General features: G+C 37.6%; 1 protein-coding gene across 1 annotated transcript; it reads left to right on the top strand.

Moving 5' to 3' along the window:
* Positions 1–215: 215 nt before the first annotated feature.
* LOC5569933 lies at positions 216–21,692 on the top strand. Its single transcript, XM_021839358.1, has 5 exons — positions 216–498; positions 1,156–1,224; positions 8,778–8,925; positions 10,634–10,799; positions 20,985–21,692. The coding sequence occupies exons 2-5, from the start codon at positions 1,198–1,200 to the stop codon at positions 21,319–21,321; spliced, it is 678 nt and encodes a 225-aa protein (XP_021695050.1). The 5' UTR covers positions 216–498; positions 1,156–1,197; the 3' UTR covers positions 21,322–21,692.
* The last annotated feature ends 549 nt before the right edge of the window (positions 21,693–22,241 follow it).

Below are 22,241 nucleotides of genomic sequence, written 5' to 3'. Positions count from 1 at the left end.
GTTGCAGCCGAGATTATGCATTGCCCACCAACGAAAATGCTTATCTCACCACCTCACCACAGATCCGGTTGTATTTTATTTAGTGAATTTGGACTAATTATGCACAAAAATCACTAAACTTAACAACCGTACACTGTAGAAACCGGTCAAAACAAACAAGCTTTCCGCAAACTCAAGCGCAAGATTTGGAAATTTTCTATTCTTCAGGCCGGAGCACAATGGATCCGGTTAGCAATCCGGATTTTTGACAACTATTTTAAATGGCCGTGATCATATGGATCAACGCACAATGCATCCGGATTGAGTTTGCGGTTTGGTACTAAATTGTACTAAACGCAACATCGACCGCAAAGTCAACCGGAAGATTTGACTCGTTTCAAATCTTGCGCTTGACTTTGCGGTAGACGATTTGTTTTGTTTATCTTTTTGCAGTGCGAGAAGCAGCTCGGTGTGCAGGAGAACTTCAGCTTTACGGTAATTTTCAGCTGTTTTGTAAAGGTAAGTTAGTTTATTTTATGTTTAACTAATAGTTAATTATCTAGGAAGAATGCTTTATGTATTTTCCATCGCGTTTTTGATAAATTGCTAGCGAATTCCGGCGAACAATCTCTTTGAAGAGAAGAAATTTTCACCCATTGCCTACCAGCAAGAAATCTCTTCGAAGAAATTGTGCGCCGGAATTCATCAGCTGGTAACGAATTCCGACGCACAATTTCTTCGAAGAGAAATTTTCTTGCTGGTGAGAAGGGGAACAAAATTTATTCTCCCCGAAGGGATTGTGCGCCGGAATTCGCTACCTGTTGTGGTATGTTTCGAAATTTTCGCGTTTTTTTCGGTGAATGATGTGGTTTTCACAGTTTGGGCAAGTCCAAGTCAGCGGGTCTCCAATTAGACTATTGATTAAGACTTTGAATCAGCAATCCTGAGACGGCGGGTTCGATTCCTGGTCCGGTCGATAAAGAATATTTACCGACACTCCTTACATAGAGTATCAATTAATAACTATGGAATGCTAAATGCATACTAAGTTGAAGAGGCGCGCTAAGTTTCATGGTGAACGTAGAGCCAGAGAGAAGAAAAAGAATGGGAAGCCAGTTCAAAAACCCAGATTATGTACACCTATGTACACTATTGAAGAATTTCATTTATTTGCAGGTTCAGTGTCCTGGTTGATTCAGTAACCGTACCTCCGCCCAAATGGATGAGAGTGAAACCCAAAATACTGTAAGTACAATCTTAAAAAAAAAAAAAAACTAATAACATAGTGGTTGTTAAATTAAGTAGACCGCATTTAGACAATAAAAGTTTTTAAAATGTGTATGGATCATAAACTGTGGTCAGTTAAGTCTACGAAGTTTATGAAAGCATTCTAAACTTATTTTTCAGTATGATGCTCATATGTGTAGCTGGAATTTTGTTAAAAATAATTTGTAAAATCAATAGTAATCACACATAATGGGCTAAACAGTTATATGTTCATTGTCGGAGTCGGATTTCAGATTCGGAGTCGGAATTGGAATAGGATTCAGAGCCGGAGATGAAATCGGAATTTGGAGTCGGATTCAAAGTCGGAGTTAGAGTTCAGAGTCGAAGTTAATATCGTAGTTCAGTGTCGGAGTCGGAATCGGATTCGAATTCAAAGTCGGAGTCGTAGTCGGAGTTTGAAGATCAGAGTCGGAGTTCATAGCCGAACTTTGAGTTCATAGTCGAAGTCTGAATCGGATTTCAGAGTCAAAGTTTGGAGTCGGTATTCGGAGTCGGAGTTTGGAGTCAGAATTTGGAGTCGGAAAATAGAATCGGAGTTTGTAGCAGGAGTTCATAGTCGGAGTCGGAATTGAAGTCGCAGTTCGGAGTCGGATTCGGAGTCGAAGTTAAAATCGGAGTCAGAGACGAAATCGGATTCAGAGTCGGAGTTCAGAGCCAGAGTTCGGAGTTCAAAATCAGAGTAGGATTCAGAGTCGTAGTCGGAGTTCTATGTTCAAATCGGAGTTGGAGTTGAAGTCAGTCAGAATTCAAAGTCTGAGTTCATAGTCGGAGTCGGAGTTCGGAGCCGGAGTTCATAGTAGGAGTCGGAATCGGAGGTCGGAGTTCGGAGCCGGAGTTTATAGTTGGAATCGGAGGTCAGAGTTTGGAGTCGGAGTTTGAATTTGAAGTCGGAATTCGATGTTCAAATCGGAATCGGGGTTGGAATCGGAATCGGATGTCGGAGTTGGAGTATAGAGTTCAAAGCCAGAGTTCGGAGTTCAAAGTCAGAGTCGGATTCGGAGTCTTAGTCGGAGTTCTATGTTCAGAGTCGGAGTTGGGGCCGGAATTTGGAGTCGGAGCTCGGAGTTGGAATTCAGAGTCGGAGTTTGTCGGAATCGAAGTTTGGAGTCAGAATCGGAGTCGGAGTTTAGAGTCGTAGTTCGGAGCCGGAGTTCGAAGTCGAGGTCGGAGTTGGAGTTTGGACTTGAAGTTCTAAGTCAGAGTTTGAAGTCGAAGTTCAGAGCCAGAGTTCGGAGTTCAAAGTCAGAGTCGGATACGGAGTGCTGAGTCTGAGTTCGATGTTCATAGTCGGAGTCGTAGTCGGATTTTTTAGTCGGAGTTCGGAGTCAGAGTTGAAGTCGGAGTCGGAATTCAGAGTCGGAGTTTATATTCGGAGTCGGAGTTTGAAGTCGGACTTGTGAGTTTGGAGTCGGAGTTCGAAGTCGGAGTTGGAATTCAGAGTAGGATTTCGTCGCAATCGGAGTTTGGAGTCAGAATCGGAGTTGTAAGTTCGGAGTCTGAGTTTGGAGTCGTAGTTCGGAGCCGGAGTTCATAGTCGGGGTCGGAGTCGGAATCGGATGTCGGAGTTGGAGTTCGAAGTCAGAGTTTGCAGTCGGAGTTCAGAGCCAGAGTTCGGAGTTCGATGTTCAGAGTGAAAGTCGTCGGATTTTTTAGTCGGAGTTCGGAGTCGGAATTCAGAGTCGGAGTTTATAATCGGCGTCGGAGTTTGCAGCCGGAATCGGAGTTGTGAGTTCGGAGTCGAAGTTTGGAGTCGGAGTTCGGAGTCGGAGTTTGGAGTTGGGATTCAGAGTCGGACTTCAGAACCACAGTTCGGAATTCAAAGTCAGAGTTGGATTCGAAGTCGTAATCGGAGTCGGAGTTCGATGTTCAGAGTCGGAGTCGGAACCGGAATTTGGAGTCGGAGTTCGGAGTCGAAGTCGGAGTCGCAATGCAGAATCGGAGTTTAGAGTCGAAGTCGGAGTCGCAATGCAGAATCGGAGTTTAGAGTCGAAGTCGGAGTTTGGAGTCGAAATCAAAGTTGTAAGTTCTGATTCGGAGTTTGGAGTCGGAATTGGAGGCGGAGTTCATAGTCGGGATCGGAGTCGGAATCGGGGGTCAGAGTCAGTGTTTGGAGTTCGAAGTCAGAATTTGGACTCGGAATTCAGAGTCGGAGTTTGGAGCCAGAGTTCGGAGTTCAAAGTCAGAGTCGGATCCGGAGTTGTAGTCGGAGTCGGAGTTCGAAGTTTAGCCACAGTTACGAGTTCAAAGTCAGTGTCGTAATCGGAGTCGGAGTTCGATGTTCAGAGTCGGAGTCGGAGCCGGAACTGGAGTCGGAGTTGGGGATTTTGTTTTATTAACGAACACTTTGGGCCGAAGGGTCTCCGATTTTTATGAAATTTTGACCAGAGGTAGAGGTCATGGATATATGATCAAAAGTAAAATTCAAAAAAATCATAGTGGGCTATTTTTTCGGAAAAATCTAGGTGAATTTTCACGATTTTTCGAGATTTTCCAAAATACTTCAAACTTTAAAAAATTATAACTCCTAAAGCAAGCATCGTAGAACAAAGAGCAATCCAATAAAAATACATTGAGAAAAAAAATAAGTGTAAAAATGTTCACGGTGTTGAATAAACTTTTTAAAATGCTGATAAAAGTACCGTCTGTATCATAGATTTTCTTGAACAAAATGTTTTTATTTTATATTCATAATGCTCTTTCATTCGTTCTTTGACTCCAAATTGGAGACTTTTACCGTTTTAGTGATATGGACGAAAAATTAACGAGCAGTCACAATATTTCCTTAGAAAGTCATCAATTTGAAAATATAATTTCAAATTCATTCGATGTAACAGTAGGTAAGCTGTTAGTTACGAGTCGTTGCTAGACAATAAATAAGTTTTAAGGATTATGTACAAATTACGTCAAGCTTTTTGGGGTAGGACAGTATCGCAGAACGTGCCGGAAAAATAGCCCACTATGATTTTTTTGAATTTTAATTTTGATCATATATGGTCGAGGTTCTGCTAAACCGCACCAAGTGCCAAAAGCATTATTTTGAGATATTTAACTTTAAAGTTCACTCATACGCGAGTAAATCGCAAATGACTATTTTGAAAATTTCACCGTTCACAAATGACTTATAGGGTCCAATAAGTAACTCAAGATAGAATATTCAAAAAAATCATCAAATATTTTCCATTTAATTAGATTTGATTTCAAATCAAGAGGTACTCAGTTCACTCTGGCTGAACAAAAATGGAAGAAAATGGTTTTCAGTTCGGTATGGCTGAATGTGTTTCATGATTTCCAGGAACACAGGAGAAAGAAAGAAATAAAAAGGGTTCATATCATCGCCATGCATGTTGGAATGCTTGTCTCAAATGTTTATGCACTGTGAACGGAAAAGATTTGTAATTTTCCATAGAACTGGCCACAATGTAGTGGTATGAATTGGTACAAGCCAATTCATATTCTAACGTAATCTACCGACTTTCTCTTGATGGATTATCTATTTCAACAGAAGAGTTATTGAACCAATTCAAAGATTCGAAAAAGACAATAATGACGTAGTTAAATAATGTGACGATTGAAGAAAACCATGAATTTGTTCTGCCAGAGCGCACCAAGTTACTCGCATTTGATACACTTTGGCTGAACAAGTTCACGATTATTAAATTTTATGTGAAGTGGATACCAAGAATGGTATGCGTTTCATCATTCCTGTTGTACATGAAACTGCTTGTGCTTTATTGTTCAAAAATAGTCATAAAAGCTGAAAGTTGATTGATTCTATATGACTCACTGTTAGGTACAACGTAAAAAATATTAATCGGGATTCGAACTCGTGTCCCTCGAGTGGTGATAAGGCGTGCTACCTCTCGGTCATTTAGAACTGTTGCATCGAGAGCGAATAACTCGAAACAAGCTGTGCGCGATCTGATCTAGGAGGCTTGATGATGAAAACAGGTGAAAACGTCATTTTCTGAACAGCTAAAGCGCACCAAGTGCTTCCAAATTATTCAGACAACATCAAATTCAAATGTCTTGTTATTTCATCACGGCTCCTGCATGGACCCATCAACATATTATATATAAAGCGAAGGTAAGCATCTTGTGAATGTTGATATCTTTTCTTCATTCAAAAACACGATTTTTATTTAAATGGTACTTGGTGCGGTGTGGCTGAACAAAATTTCAATGATATTAGATCATCACCACCGAAACAATACTGTATTTTACAAAGCCGTTAACTTACATGACATACTAAAATCCTATGGTGTTGTTACTGTATGTTGTCCGGAATGACCACTTAGCAATATTTAAAGAAGAATTAAAAAAAAAAATGCCGTCTTTAATCAGAATACTAAATAACCTCTAATGACAAGCTAAGGTTTATGGTTCGCTCTGGTTGGATACAATTTCAGTTTTACATATCCTGCTAGAGAAAAAAATGAATTTACTCAACGAGGGATGGTTCAAATTATTCAATATCTTAAATGTAGATAGGTTATGATAATCTGAATCCCCTAGTGTAAATAACTCATTTTTGAACAAAATGGCGTTTGGTGCGGTTTAGCAGAACCCCGACCATATGATACTAGAGTGGTTCAAAAAATCGTTTTTGCTCCACATCGCTCATTCGATTCTAGATCAAATTCTGAGTGTCCTCCCAATATTTGAGCTCATTTGGATGAAAACTGAGACTGCACAAGCCCTTTCAAGTTTATATGGGAATAACTATGAGAAAAGCAACCAATTCGTTCAATCGGTCATAGTATTTGCCCATGTGCTCTTGGGGGTTAGAGCTACGTTGATACTGTGAGATACATTCATCAGCTACAACTTTGCCGAAGACCGTTTTCAAATCTGACGCCTCAGTAATTAGTTATTGATTTATATCCAGTCACAAATTCTTCAGCAGTGCTCATTTAACTTCTGAACAGGCAACATTGCTGCACCAGGCGCGAAAGATAGCACGCACAAATCATGGCTACTATGTTTTACTGCATATATCCAGTGATGCCTGCAGAGCAGCCCAATAATTATAGCCAAAGTTTTACAGCTCATTCAAAACTTAATAACTAATTACTGGGGCATCCGATGTAAAAACGGCCTTCGGCAAAGTTGTAGATGATTATTGTATCTCTCAGTATCAACGTAGTTCTAATCTCCAAGAGCACATGGGCAAACACTATGACCGATTGAACGAATTGGTTGCTTCTCCCATAGTAATTCCCATATAAACTTTAAAGGGCTTGTGCAGTCTCAGTTTTTATCCAAATGAGCTCAAATTTTGGGAGGACACTCAGAATTTGATGTAGAATCGAATGAGCGGTGTGGAGCAAAAACGATTTTTTGAACCACTCTAATATGATACATATATATCATATCATGACCTCTACCTCTGGTCAAAATTTCATAAAAATCGGAATTCTGAATCGGAGTTTAGAGTCGAAGTCGGAGTTTGGAGTCGGAATCGGAGTTGTCCCAAGTAGCACACGAAACATCTTCCAAAGAAATGCTTTTCAAAAATGGTTTCAATCGCGTATCAATAAGAGCATCTGTAACTTATCTGGTTCTAGTTCGGTTCCATATCAATATCAAGGCTCATAAAGTTTCATTGCCGTTCCAATGAACATGCATTTTACTCCTTGTTTGACGTTCAACATATTTGAAATGACAAGATTTGCTGCAAATGTCCAATGCAATAAAGTCAAATTTATCAAGATGTTTTCAGCAACATTTCAAACGAACTCTTGAAACTTCTCCCAAAATGCTGGTTTTAATGTTATGTTTCACATTACTTTCATTTAAAGCATCCGCAACTTGCATTCAATTTTCGTTCCCATAGAAGATTCATCTCAGTTGCGTGAAAGTTGCACTAAACTTCGTGTATGACAGCTAGAAGTTTGTTTGTTTCAATCCAGTTGCAATATGGTTGAGTTGCACCTTATGTATCATCTAACAAAGAAAACATGGTCTAGCAACAGTTTGTTTGTTTAAAAGGTGTTTCTCAAGTGTTGCGCGGAAGTTTTTTGCGAAAAGTTTAGATTATTTCAGGCGTGGCCTAATTTCACCGGGAATGAACCTGTATTCCGAAGGGTGCAGTCAAGTTATAAGCAACAAGCTTTGATCAATGGGCCATGTGGTCGCTTTTATAGTGCATTGGCGAAGCAATTGTTCGAAGAGCTGGTGGAGTAGTGAATAGAGGTGAAGATTGGTGATCTTAAGGTCGGAAGTTCGATTCTTGTTCATGTTTTTGTTTTCATTTTTTTTCTTTTAAGTATTTTGCAACAAATAAGCAATTTCGATATTACTTTAAATATGTTGCAAACAGACTCCGCCTCTTGCGCTTTTTGCGTTGCTATTCAGTGCAATTGTAAGTCATATTTTCACCAATTGATAACTCTGATTAGTTTCAAGAGATAATTTTATTCTTGAGTTGCAACAAACTGTGCTGCTTGGGGTATGTTCGGATTCGGAGTTTGGAGTCGGAGTTCGGAGTCGGAATTCATAGTCGGGGTCGGAGTTGGAGTTTGGAGTTCGAAGTCAGAGTTTGAAGTCGGAATTTGGAGTCGGAATTCAGAGTCGGAATTCAGAGTGGGAGTTTGGAGCCAGAGTTCGGAGTTCAAAGTCAGAGTCGAATACGGAGTTGTAGTTCAGAGTTGGAGTCAGAGTGGGAATCGGAGTTCAGAGTCAGAATTTGGAGTCGAAGTCGGAGTTTAGAGTCGAAGTCGGAGTCACAGTTCGGAGTCGGAACTCATAGCCGGAGTTGAAGTTGGAATCGTGGTTCGGTGTCGGAATCGGATTTCGGAGTCGGAGTTTGGAGTCGGAATTCGGAATTCAGATTCGGAGTCGGAGTTCAGAGTAGGAGTTCGGAGTTCAAAGTCAGATTCGTTCATAGTATACCGTTGACCTTCATCATCAGGCCAAGGACTTGGCTCTCCCCATCTCCCAATATATTGCTGTGTGCGTTTGAGAAATCTAAATGCGCTTCAAACGCGATAACAGCGGTAACATAGTGAAACCAAGGACAACCTAGCAACTATCGTAAAAATCACGGCAGACCTAGTAAGAAAAATCTCTCACTGATATCGCATTGCATATTGGAGAATCTTGCCACATTTGAGATTTGCATCTCAACTGCACACAGCAATACTTATGGCTGACATGTGATTCTCGTATTGGGTAGTACGGACGCAGCTGAGAAGAAATGTCAAATCAAATGAACCCCGCCTTGCAGATTCCTTGACCATTTCGGTCAAGAAATAACTTTGCACTGAACTGAAATTCCTTGAGCGATTCCGTTTGATCAGCATACCTAGCTATTCACTGTACGAGTTGTTATTACAAACCTGTCTTCAATTAAGGCACTAGTCAGTATGGAAATTACTTCAAGAGCAACGATACAGTAATACGAGAATCACGTGTCCGTTCGTGGTATTATGCAATTTGTATAGGATATTAGTACATGTTAGCCAAATGTTGGCAAATGCTCATATTTGCTAACGATATATGTGTATTTACAGGAGGAAGAAACCAGCAATGTCAACGAACGAATCATTGCATTCGTGAAGGAACATAAGGTTCTCTACGATAAAACGTTGCGAGCATACAAAAATAATAACAACAGAAACAAGCTTTGGGTGCAGCTTGCATCAGAACTCGGAATGGATGGTAAGATTATTGGATTATTTAAGCTATTTCTTGTGGTACTTTTCAAATGAACCTAACATTGTGATACTCTCCTCTCTCCTTTCCATTATGTTCTTTGGATGTACTTCTAGTTTAAGACATTGCTCGCATAAACATTGAAAACGGCATAAAAGCCGTTGGTTATTCCTGAACACATGAATGTAAACACCTTTGAGAGAAAGAGCAAACCGTTCTAGGGCTTTAGTTTATACGTACTTAGAAACAACGAGCAACCAACTTGGCTACCAATGACTTATTGGACGAGATCATACATTGTGCGAGATAGTCTCTTGAGCTATGCTGAAAGAAATGAGCGAGGGGTGTAAGTGACAACCCCTTCCGACATTCAAAGTTTTTCGTAAATTTTTCACTCCATACAAAATATATGGGACTTCATTTTAAACCCAATTTTCTCCGATTTATTGTAATTTTTCTTTTCGACGTAAAAATAAAATAAAAAGATCTGAAAAGCTAAAAAACTGAACATTTTTTTGAATTTCTTCTTTTTTTTTTTTGGCGTAACGTCCCCACTGGGTCAAAGCCTGCTTCTCAGCTTGGTGTTCTTTGAGCTTTTACACAGTTATTTACTAAGAGCTTTCTCTACCAATGATCATTTTTCATTGTGTATTCGTGTGGCAGGCACGAAGATACTCTATGCCCAAGGCAGTCAAGAATATTTCCATTACGAAAATATCCTGGACCGGTCGGGAATCGAACCCGTCACCCTCAGCATGGTCCTGCTGAATATCCGCGCCTTTACAGCTTCGGTTATGTGGGCCACAATTTTTTTACATGCTTAACTCAAATTCAACAAAAATGTCACTTACACCCCTTTGCATCTGGACCATATTGTAGTAAACGAAAAATGTGAAACGATAGAAGAGAGAGTCCTCAACAATTAGATAAGTCCTTTTGAAAAATTCCGCCTGATTTGTCCATTTTTCTTTATATAGCTTGTGCATATTACTCTATTATTAATATATTATTGTCCATATTACTATATTTACAAAATTATAAATATATTATGACCCAACGAACATGAGTAATATGATTTTTTGCAATTTCTCATCGTAATAGGCTGTTTTTCATCACGCCAATCTGTCATGAAACGGCGTACTTTCCTGCACTGAAGTATGCAGTGCGGGAATAGTCATTACGAAACTGAAACCAGTGCTGTAATGATTCATTACGCAACGCTTTCTCATTACGCAACTGTTTTGAGTTGCGTAATGAATCATAACACAACAATTTTTCAGAAATTGTAATATAATGGTGAATGCATTCCGATATTATTTCTGATACCCCCAAGTGGTCTTCAGTAAAATTGCAAAAAATGTTGTACGTAACTCGTTGCAGAACTCGATTTTTACAGCACTCGTCGTAATTATCCTACTCGGCAAGCCTCGTAGGACAAATTTACGACTCGTGCTGTAAAAATCATCATTCTGCAACTTGTTCCGTAAACTACTATTATTTACCCACTTGCCCCTGGGTACTGTATATGTGAAATACAGAAATTAATTACCTGTTCTTGTATGAAACTGTTATTCATTATCTCAGAAACAGCGTGTCACAGATTACCAAATGCCTTACGGTTTTATCACTAACTATGCAATTTGTTTGATTTTTATATGCTTGATTCTCATTTTCCTAGAAATATTTTTTAATATATATATGTATATATTTTTAGCAAAATCGTTAACAACGCGCTGGAGATCTTTAAGGGATCGGTACGTGAAAGAGTTGAAAATAGCAGATCTCAATCATCGATCAGGAGCAGAGGCGAATGACGCAGACGATTCATGGGAATTTATGGAGCACATGGCATTCTTGAAGGAACACGTCGCCAAGAGAAAGTAAGTGCTCTTAGTTTGATTTTGACCATATGACGACACTTAAGGAGTTCTGCGAGTCCGTATTTTGAAATAAATCATATCTCACATGAATGGGAATTCATTTTTCGTCTGAGTTCAATTGACAATTATACCACACGATTTTTACTGCCTGTGATCGCATATCAGTCCCATATGGATTTTCGTCGGTTTTGAGTTAACAACGGTTTTGACCATCAATATGCGTATATTTTCATATTACTTGATAATGTTTCACACTTTGATCACAGAAATGTGAAAAAGACATCAGGCCAGTTTGTCCTATTATGCAAAGTAACCGTATATCAGTCTCACAATAAAATTTAACCGACCAGAAACCAAGATAAGGATGTTATTTCGAGATCGCCCTATTTTTCTGTAATACTTTATAATATTCCATCTTCATTGTGGTTGACTTCTTTATCTTACATGTACTGATTGTTTGAGTTTAATTTTTAAACATTTACATAGTAAGTAGAGTTTCAAACTTTGAAGGCGATTTTCTCAATGTCTACTTTTTTATATGGGACTGATATGCGATTACAGGCAGTTTAGATACATTATATTAAGGGAATTCACTGAACAGCATAAACTGCGCAACTAATGTCGTTTTCGTTTTTGAGCTCGAGTGCTACACCGTTACACCGGGAAGAAAGCGAGTGTAGATATTTGCTCTGATGTTTATATTCAAACGGTCGATCTACACTCGCTTTCTTCCCGGTGTAACTGTGTGGCACTTGAGCTCAAAAATGAAAACGACATAAGTAACATTTGTTACTGATATCAAAGCAATCTTGTAAACTCTTTTGAAAAATTTCCAATGAAAGTCAAACAGATTTGCCGAAATATACACACAATTTATCAAAAAATCTTGGATTGATTGTTTATGAGAAACAATAAGCTATAATTTTACTACTGAAATATCTCAGAAATTTCAAATAAAATACCAATCCAAAATTTTGAAATGTTTGTTGTTTTTTTTTGTATTTTTCTGTATATTATCCAAATTAGGTTAACGAATTAAGTAAAAAATTGCTGTCTAATTTACACGCATTCTCGCAGTTGGGAAAAACGAACTTCACTTGCTGAAGACCCGCGCGTTCATTGTTTGGCATATTATGATATCGTACGTCATATAATGAACACAGTGTTTTCAAAGTAAAATACGGAATGGAGAATAAAATGCATAGTGCGTATTCGGACATTTCATGAACATGGAGCAGTACAAACGCTTAGTACGGTGGCTGTGCCGGTACTATACAGTCGTTACACAATTATGGGTCACACACAATGATGGGTCAATTGCATTAGAAAAGCATGGTAAATTGACTTTCCCAATTGTGTGATAACTGTTGTATCTATATCTGCTCTCCGAACACTACAGTCATCACACAATTATGGGAAAGTCAATTTACCATGCTTTTCTAGTGCAATTGACCCATAATTGTGTGTGACCCATAATTGTGTAATCACTGTACATTTCAGTGACATTCAGAACCTCAAAATCTTCGTTTTCTAATGGCCTTGCGTAGCACCATGCTTGGACTATTTTAACTAAAAATCATATCAACAAGAAGGCATAAATATTTCCACTTTTGTGGCACATGAGTTTTTTCTGTAATTATTCCAGTGATTCCTGCAAGACCGTCTTCTTAGTTTTATTTAGAAAAAAATACAGGGTTGTTACAATAGACTTATAGACTGCTCACTCCCACAGAAAATTTGAAAACACGGACCGCGGTAAACGTCAGTCAAATTTTCGTTGAGAGCAAGTAGGCTGGCATACATTCGTGCAGAAGTCCATAGCGCGGATTTCGCGAATTTCGCGGTTTTTGCGGATTTGGCGCGGATTAGATGGGAGAATTGGTCCCTCGCGCGGATTTGATTTGCAACGTGTTTAAAAATATTTTTCCAATATTAACGGATTTGTTAAAGAAGTTGCTTGAGAAATTCTTGCGGAAGTTTCACCAGATTTTTTCTTCAAAGATCCTCCAGCAAATCTTGGAGAAGTTTCTCCAAGATTTCTTTTGGAAGATGCTTACGAAATTTTTCTAGAAGTTGAACAAAAAAATCTCACACAAGATGTTCCAGAAATTATTCCTACGGTTCCTAAAGGAGTTTCTCTGCGAGTTTCTTCTGCAATTCCTCCAAGAATTCATTGCGGGATTCCTTCAAGAATTCCTTCTGGGATTTCTTCAGGAATTCCTTTCCAGTTCCTCCAGGAGTTTCTTCTAAAAGTTCCCTTTAAAAGTTCCCTCTGAGATTCTTCCTGGAGCTCCTTCTGGGACTCCTCTAGTAGTTCATTTTGTTTTTTTTCTGGAATTCCTCCAGGGACTTCTCTAGACATTCTTTCTAGAATTCATCTGAGTTCCTTTTATGAGTTCCTTCTGGGATTCTTCCAAATGAGCTCAAATGTTTCCACAAAACATTCTATATTAAAGTTTATAATATGATTTAGCAAATTTTCAGATAATTTGGCCAATTAACACCAATAAAACAATCGGGCGATACCTCAAAATTCATGGATCGTTGGAACATAAAAGAATTTAATCTTCTCAAGTTCCTTGAAAAACTTGGCAGGCATAAACTTGGCCACACCGGATATTTTTTGAGAAATGGTAACATAATCATTTCCATTGAGCCGATACAAATATTATTTTTCTTTTATGTTAGGTAGCCCCTATCGGGTATACGAGGGGGCGGATGAAAAACTTTAAGGAATGAAAAATAACCGAAAACTATTGAAAAATTGAAAGAAATAAAAACACTTGAAAAATTTAAACTCATCAATTATCAACATTTTCTTTCTACACAAATATTTTCAGATTTTTTAAGGTGAGTGGGGGCGGATAACGTAAAAAATAAAGTACATGTATCAGCTTTATGTGAAAGATAAAAGGAAATAGTCCTTCAGACTCCCTGGTTCATGTAATCTGATCTTACCGTATCGGCTAAAAATATATAATAAATATTCCGTATTTAGCTAAAAATATGGTTTGAGTAGAGTATTATTTCCATGAGTCCATGGAATCATAAACGCTAAAGAGACCAAAGAGGCCTACGGAAATATTCTAGGTGTAAAGTAAATGCATCAGAATAAGAAAAAAAATTATTTCATGTTGCATTTGAGGGATTATTTAACTCAACGACACAGAGTAATCGTCTAATACATACTGCTTTTTAATTTGAAGATTTAGTTGTGCACAATTATAATAACATCAATTTCTAATTTTTGTGATATTAAAATGACAAAAATAACAGGGTTCTAAGATCTAAATCTGTTTTGCGCTTTTTAAAATACTGATTTTGTATCCCCCTTTTTCGCAACAAACATTTGGCTGCCATCATTCTACAATCAAATTTTTGCCAAGTCTTTTATGCATATCTTCAAATTACTGTTATTTGATTTACCATAAAATGATAATAAGTTTGAAAAGTTGTTTAAATCTTTCGGGAAATTAAACATGCATTCGGAAAAAGGACTGATAAAATCGGGTTCACACTGTCTTTCGAAAATTTGACAAAAAAAACCAGTTGTGGTTGGCGCGGATTTGACGCAATTCTGATTTTTATTGGCGCGGATTTGGCGCGAATTTGATTTTGATCGGCGCGGATTTGGCGCGAAAAATGTTTCAGGTTTCTCGTAACAACCCTGAAAATATTCAAACATTTCTTCAATTATGTGTCTGGAATTACCTAAGTTTGTTATATTTTGTTCAGACTACAAACTGAATAACATGTTATTCAAATTACCGCCACGAAAAACGTCATCAAGCCAATATCATCTCACTATCTTGAAGGTGTTATTTATCCCTGCCCTATGGTTCAGAGAGGGTTAGGGCAGCGTTCTGCCAACTTGGTCGAGGCAGAATTCTTGGGAGAACTAGTCAAGGGTTGTTGAAAGATTACGTAACGTCATTCTATTGTAGAATCAAACTTATAATGTAGCTCACCCCCAGCTTAGCTATTCAAATGATCGTTAAATCTATACATTGATGAAGCACTCGCGTATTTTTTGACAACATTTAAGGACAAGTTACGGAATATTTCAACAACCTCATCAATCCTGAAATGAGATCTTCTTCTAATTACGCAAGACAATGTTCAAAACTACTCGTTTTCTAATAGAATATCTTCTTGTAAGAATAACATAAATCTTTGAACGTCGCTAATATCCTAATTAGGTTTTTCCCCTAAATACTTACGTAACTAAAGGAGCACCTCTTCTTTAAAGTGCCAGAGTGAAGGGTTGAGCTTGTAGGGATCCCTTGAAGACGGGATAAAAAATCATTAATTCGCGATCATGCCGCTGCGTCTTTGAGCTTGAGCTACACATCCTACTACACAACTACGGTACAATAATTTAATGATTCTTTGTCCAAGTCCGTGGAACCATTCTGAACAGCCGCTGTGAGAATACCACATTAATCTGTCACATGCAACGAATGCCATGCCTGAGCAGGGAACGTCCATCAATTACGTCCAGCATAATAAGCAATTTTCATAACAATCAATTTTTATTAGATTTTCAGTCCGTGGATGGTTTCAAAAACAAGTTTTTCTTATTCCAATAACTAGTAAAAATAGATATCGGTGCTCTTTGTAGCCGAAATTTGCAATGAATTTCAGTAAATTTCATAGTCGGATAGCAATAACATCATCAAGTCTGTTCCAAAACCCTAGTCCCTCACCCAACAATCATCTACCTATCGAATGGCGTTTGTGCGACCAGCAAAGGTTATTCAGCCATTACCCCTCCTGTTATCGGATTTGGACTGACTTGCGCTCTCATTGCCCCACCAAATGCTGCAAAATGAAAATGAAACTATCTTGAAGGTGTTATTCATAGTAATACTTTGAATAACATGTTATTCAGTTGCAGTATGAACACAGTATTAGAAAAAGTTGTCCAGGAAAGGCATTTAAATTTCATCAAAAATTACATTGGGAATGTAACTTGGTATTATCCCAATGTTGAATGATTCTAGTGAATAATCAGAAATTTTTCATGAGCCACGAGCTGAAAATTTAATCGATTTATCAATCACTAGTGGTGGTTTGGTTATTCTAATTTTTGCTCTCTAAAATGCAAGGATTGGCTTCGATGATACACACGTTTCCCCCATGGGGCTGTTCATAAACTACGTAGACTCATTTTTGGCCATTCAAGACCCCCCTCCCCCCTCGTAGACTTTCGTCCATACAAAAATTTTAAAATTTGTATGGACCGTAGACTTTGGCCAGACCCCCCTCCCCCCCTTCGAGTCTACGTAGTTTATGGACGGCCCATTCTGGATATGATCCAAGGCTTCCACATATTAGGGGTACCACAAAAAAAATTGTTTATGATTTAAATGTGAACTAAAGATCCCTGGCCTGATGATGGGCCCTGGCCTGATGATGGGCCCTGGCCTGATGATGGGGGTTGACGATACTAAAGTGAAGTGTTTGACTACATTTTGACAACATAATATTCGTTAGTGGACTTATCACCTTAACACCACTTTAGAACACCTCTGACGATTCATCACGAGTCGGTTGCATAGCAAACAAAGTATGGTGATATGTCTCGGCATGCTTATCAGATATACTTTATGAACTTGAGGTTCCGCCAGGGCTCAGTAGGGCTTAACTCTTTCCTTTCCATATTACAACCGTTTCTTTTTAGTACGGGTCGTTTTTTCGCTGTAGCTCAGTCAAATTTTAATCAATAAAATTGGTTTGCTATAAACGATTAGATATACCGAGTGTCTGTCCGTGTGCAGAAATTCAAGTCAATTGGTTCAAGGTTGACAGAGTTGTAGCGAGGAAGCGACCCGTTCAGAAAGAGAATCGGGCGTATAAAACTACTTTTGGACCAACACTAGTTCTACCTATTCAAATTTTGAGAATGTTTAATAATTAATATTTTTTTATAAATTGATTAAGTATAACTTAAGTGACTTTTGACTTGACTAGACTTGACTAAGACTTGTTATAATCTATAGTCGAACATTTATTCAATATTCAATTTTCAAATTATTGATAAATTAATAGTGGACTGTAATGTAATGAAAGGAAAGGAAAGGTTCATAGTTAAGTTCCGAAGCCAACGCATCATCAATCAAAAGACACAATGCTGACGTCAATGAGTCTTGACTTGACATTTTGGTTGAAATCTGACTACTTTCATAAGGACAAAACATTAAATGGCACATAAATGCACTGACTAGCAATGAATAATTCAACCAACATAAATATTTGACAGACCTGATATAAAAGCTACAAAACTGTGCTGTAAATTACAAATTAATCAAACCGAATGACTAAAGAATGCTACTCATAACACAAAACAAGTTAGAAGTAAAACAGACAAGAAACCGACTGAACACATAAATGTGATATTTTTCAAAACAAGACACGACCCATTATCTACACCAATGACGCATTGGACGACGCCTGACTTTATGGACAAAAAGATTATATATATACCGTAACATCACCCAATTCCAATCACTCTTTTTTGGTTCCTAATTCCGTTCATGCCATTTGTTTTGCATGGGGTGAACGGAATTAGGAACAGGTAAAAAAGTGGAATTGGGTGATGTTACGGTATATATTTTTAGAGTAAATACAAACGAGGGCGTACAATGACCAGCTATGAAAAACTCAACAAACATAAAACTCTTGTACCGTAAGGCCGCCATTCACCGCTCATCTAACGACTTTCCTGGACGTTTTCTTTTGTCAAAAAATGGGCTTTAAACATAAGAATCCACAATTTGCTTAAAAAGCAAGGTAAAACAGTTGTTATTGTAGGAAACAATACTAAACTATATAGATTTGATATTTTGACTGGAATGCATGTATGACAGTGGAGCAATTCCATGACCCCATTTACCGGTTATGGTGTATGTCAGAGTCTAAACATTGCTTATGTAAGAAATATGTTACGCCTGATAGTATGTTGTAATCTTTAGTATATAATGCGGTGAATCAACAGGTAACAACATTGAAGAAATGTTTTCTAATTTCCCACAATCAAATTTTGGAAAATGGTATATTTGATGCAGTATGCATAAAGACATAATATTTCGTGGAAATTGTTTGAAGTAAACTATGACAATTTCCATTTGCACGTAATATTTCCTCATACAAAAATATAATCCATTTTATTTTGTTCCAAAAGATGGTGTGGTTTTGAAGATATAATAATTTTAGGTCAAAATGAGCGGCAAATGGTGCATGAGCGTTGAATGGCGACCTTACGGTACTAGACTTCTGAAGCAATTAGACAATCAATATCGCACAATCGTAACGCATCATTCCTGACATTTTGGACGAAACTTCGATAAGGACAAGCACAATGAATTTCATATACACTGCCCAGCTTTGATTAAAGTAATAATCACAAGATCACTTGCTGTTTTAAAATACGCGACTAGTAGCTACTAACTATAGAAGAACTTAACAGACAAAATGGACCATACGACAAATGCCATCAACGCACCAGTTTCCGCTCATGCACCAATTTCCGCTCACAATTGTAGAAATCATATTAACATACATAAATACATTATTTTTAACACGAATACTATTTGACAACGTCAATAGTTCCCATTTGAAGTTGTTTTGCGTATAGATAAATAAATAATATAAATTTTAAAAATAAAAGATTGGCAAATTTTGGGCGGATATTGGGTTACAAATGAGCGGTAGCTGGTTTTATGTGTTCCAGTTTCCGCTCACGCATAAAGTCAAGTAAAAATTTTCAAATTTGCTGGTATTTGTACACAGCGCACTTAATTATAGCTGCACATTCCCGCTGAACTGAAGAACTCCTTGCAAAAAGATACAATATGAAAAATAATACACTTTTTCCGAGAAGTCCCACTTTCATGATGCCATTATTTTTATCGTGAGCGGAATTAGGAACATTTTGGTCTTACACTAGATGCAAGAAAATCAATTGTTTTTTGTAAATTTATGAATCAGCTTTAACTTGCATCTAATTACAAACATGTTGAACTACCTTGTAATACAAAAACATTACAAATTGACTTTACAATTTTTTGATAATTAATATTTTACTGCAAAACTTGTCTTATATGAGCGGAAACTGGTACACTAATGGTACCAAATTTTCCCACCTTCTACCGTAACCTTCCGAGTCAGTTCGCAACAGTGTCTTCTTGGGTGCCATATCATCCGTGTACGTCTGGTGAACTGCTTCAGAAGAATTACGTATTCTTTCCTATCCAAGGCCTAGTTTAGAGGGTACCACGTTATTCAGCGTGCGGCTAGTCACCTTTCAAAAAGAAAAAAAAGATTTAAATGTGAACTAAAGATAAAGCCCAATAAAGATCATTCTTATAAAAATTATTGATGATTTTTAGAGGAATTTAGTTGGAGCTGCTTGACAGCTTTTTGTCAAGGCTGAACCCATTTCTGCAAATGTCATCTGTACAAGGACCAATATCCAGACGGATTAGGGTATGTTCTCCGCTTTAACACTGCATATCATATTGTGCCCAAGTAGGCTTAAATTGTTCAATTTCCCTCCCGAAGTATTGTTCTAACTTGAAACTTCATAGTCAGGTATGGGTCTTACCAAATATGTCATTACGTAACTCACGTAAGTTTATGACGTATAAGTACTTCTTGTAAATAACATACACCATATAGTCTATGTTGACAACACAACTGACGACACTTCCAAGATGCAAAAAGTTCTATTGAGGAAATATTAGTCAAATACCAATCGAAGACAACAACCTTAGCTGTGATAGTACCTATGCTGCCGGTGTACGCATAATTGTTCCATGTGACTTTTTAGCAGTTTTGATGTTTTCCGACCAAAAGTCTTGTATTCTACTGTACTTTCAGATAGGCAAATGAAAATAGGTTGTTTGTTCTGAAAATTGTCGAAAAAATACTATGCCACCTTGTCACACCTTGAAAAATGGACGCATAAATGTAACATTCCAGGAGAAAACCAATGGACGTTAATTATCGCCTTAAAAGTGGAATTTAGGGCTCAATTTATTTTTACTAAACGATCTGGCACACATACTTCACAATGGAAGCAAATCCCTTTTTTGAACTTTGGACGCGAATTTCCCGATTGTTTTTGCACATAAGACAAATATGGGTCCACATATCCGTAGCATGCTGAGGGTGACGGGTTCGATTCCCGCGTTGTGTAAAGCAAGAGAGGGATAACACCTCTGCGTGTGAAATTCAGTAAATGTCATGTCGGGCAGGTTGAAATCTGAATATGGGGTTCAATAACATAGAAATTCGTTACAGTTAATACAGTGAACTCTCCCTTACTCGATATTGAAGAGACCATCGAGTTAGTGAGATATCGAGTTACTGAACACTAACTTTTCAAAATGTTCAATTTTCATATTTTGACAAAATATAATCAAAATAATTATTTTAAAGTAAATTAAAGGTAAATGTCACAAAATTCTAAAACGTAATATTTTTTCAAGGTGTTGAAAACACTAATTTTTACTATTTTTCTATTAACTCTAAAAGTTGCATTGCATTCAACCAAAACCAAAACGTAACCAAAATTGCTTAAACTTTAGATTTTATCAAAATTTGAATATGTTTTGAGACTCTTTGGAAAAATATCGAGTTAGAGAGGTGCAGGTGTGTGGAAAATTCAAAATGCATCGAGTTAGGGAAGATCGAGTAAGGAAGGTATCAACTTAGAGAGAGATCATAGTATGCTAGATTGAAGGGACCGCGCATTTCATCGAGTTGGCATTAGCATTAAGCAAATCGCACAAATTCGTAGGTGGCACAGTCCTAGACTGCTGTCTTGATTTTTGAAGAGTCTACGTGAACATTAGGGGAGGGGGAGAAGGTTTGAGAAAAGTCCACGCTTGTCCATGGGGATAAGGGAGGGGGTTAAAATAGAGGTCTTTCTGTCCACGTGGTATATGGACGGCCCCCTACTACTCGAGAAATGAACGTGTACTACCTAATAGAAGTATTGCCTAGCGCAAAGACAACACAGATAGGCGACGGCCGGGGGATGCGTTTATATTAGCATATTATCAGACTTATTTTTTTTTTTAATACTTTTTGCTATTGGAGCGTATTGCATAACTCCAATTCGTTATTATTTTGAACCCATATATCGTATAAAATATTAACGAAGTGCTTTATTGTTTACAGGACTACGAGTAACTATGATGGGCCAAGCTCAAGTCAGCAAACTGATTTCCACAACTTGGTCGAAGAACACCTTGATGAAGAATCAGAAGGCACACCTTCGCGAACTCCAACATCATCGAGAAAAAGAAAAGCCGATGACGTCGATGATAAAATGTCGGCGCTGTTGGAAAAGTATATTGAAAATGCTTCAAATGAGAAGCACTCGGTATTTGGGAAGCTGGTGGCATGCAAGTTGTCAAAATTCCCAGAACATATTGCTGAAAGGGTAGAAGCTGAGATATTGAATGTTATTTACAACGCTAACGCTAATTATCGAGCGGAAACAAATAATGAGTAAATTTGGCTGTATGCAAAATTTACCATTTCTACTCATTTTGCTTACTTCGACTCATTTTAACTACACCTTGTTTATATTGTTTATTTTTAACATGTTCTGTACGATTGTCTGTACCCATCTGTTCCAGGGTATGATCTTGACATATTTGGTCATTTTGTATAGAAATTGGCTATCACTTCTAACTTTTGTGAACACAACTGTGTATGAGGATAGCATGACGGTAAAACCATTTTTCACCACAAATTTCAAGAACACAAAACTAGCAAAGCATGAAGATTTTATTGAATTGATCGATATGTCATGGTATGTATTTTATGCTTAATAATACTTTAAATACATTTAGCGTTCAGTGACGCCTAGACAACATGAAACAAGTGCATCACTCTCTATTCAATTCATATCAGACACTGTCTTCTCCTACACTTCCCAAAAAATACGCTGTTTTTGCACGGTACTTAGCAAAAATCTGATAAAATCTATGATTTATGCAAACATTAGTAAACAATTCCTCGAATCTTTGGAAAATCGCTACTACAATTAAGGGGAAAAATTAGCTTGGAATATTTTACAAATGTTTGTCAAAAATTCTTAAAGAGTAAAATTCTGAGTTAAATTTTGACAAAATGGTAAAAAGTCTACGAGAGGGGGAAGATTCTGAGATGACCAAAAATTAGTCTACGCAGTTTAGGAACAGCGCCTTAGATCGAGAGATTAGCGATTCATATAGATTAGTCTCCGTGCTTAACACATCTCAATCCATCCCCCAAATCTGTTACATCTTTTTGCATTATCTCAAAATTTTGAAAGTCTTCCAAAATATTTTTTCTCATTTGGCATATCTTGCGAAAGCAAAAGTATTCTTCGAGGTCATCTGGATAGAGTCATGCCCCTAGCCTTAGATGGATTCCTGGAATTCCAGA

This window comes from Aedes aegypti, chromosome 1 (genome assembly GCF_002204515.2).
Source record: "Aedes aegypti strain LVP_AGWG chromosome 1, AaegL5.0 Primary Assembly, whole genome shotgun sequence".
Lineage (NCBI taxonomy): Eukaryota > Metazoa > Arthropoda > Insecta > Diptera > Culicidae > Aedes > Aedes aegypti.
Note: the sequence above shows the minus strand (reverse complement) of the source record. Positions and strands in the feature narration are given on the sequence as shown.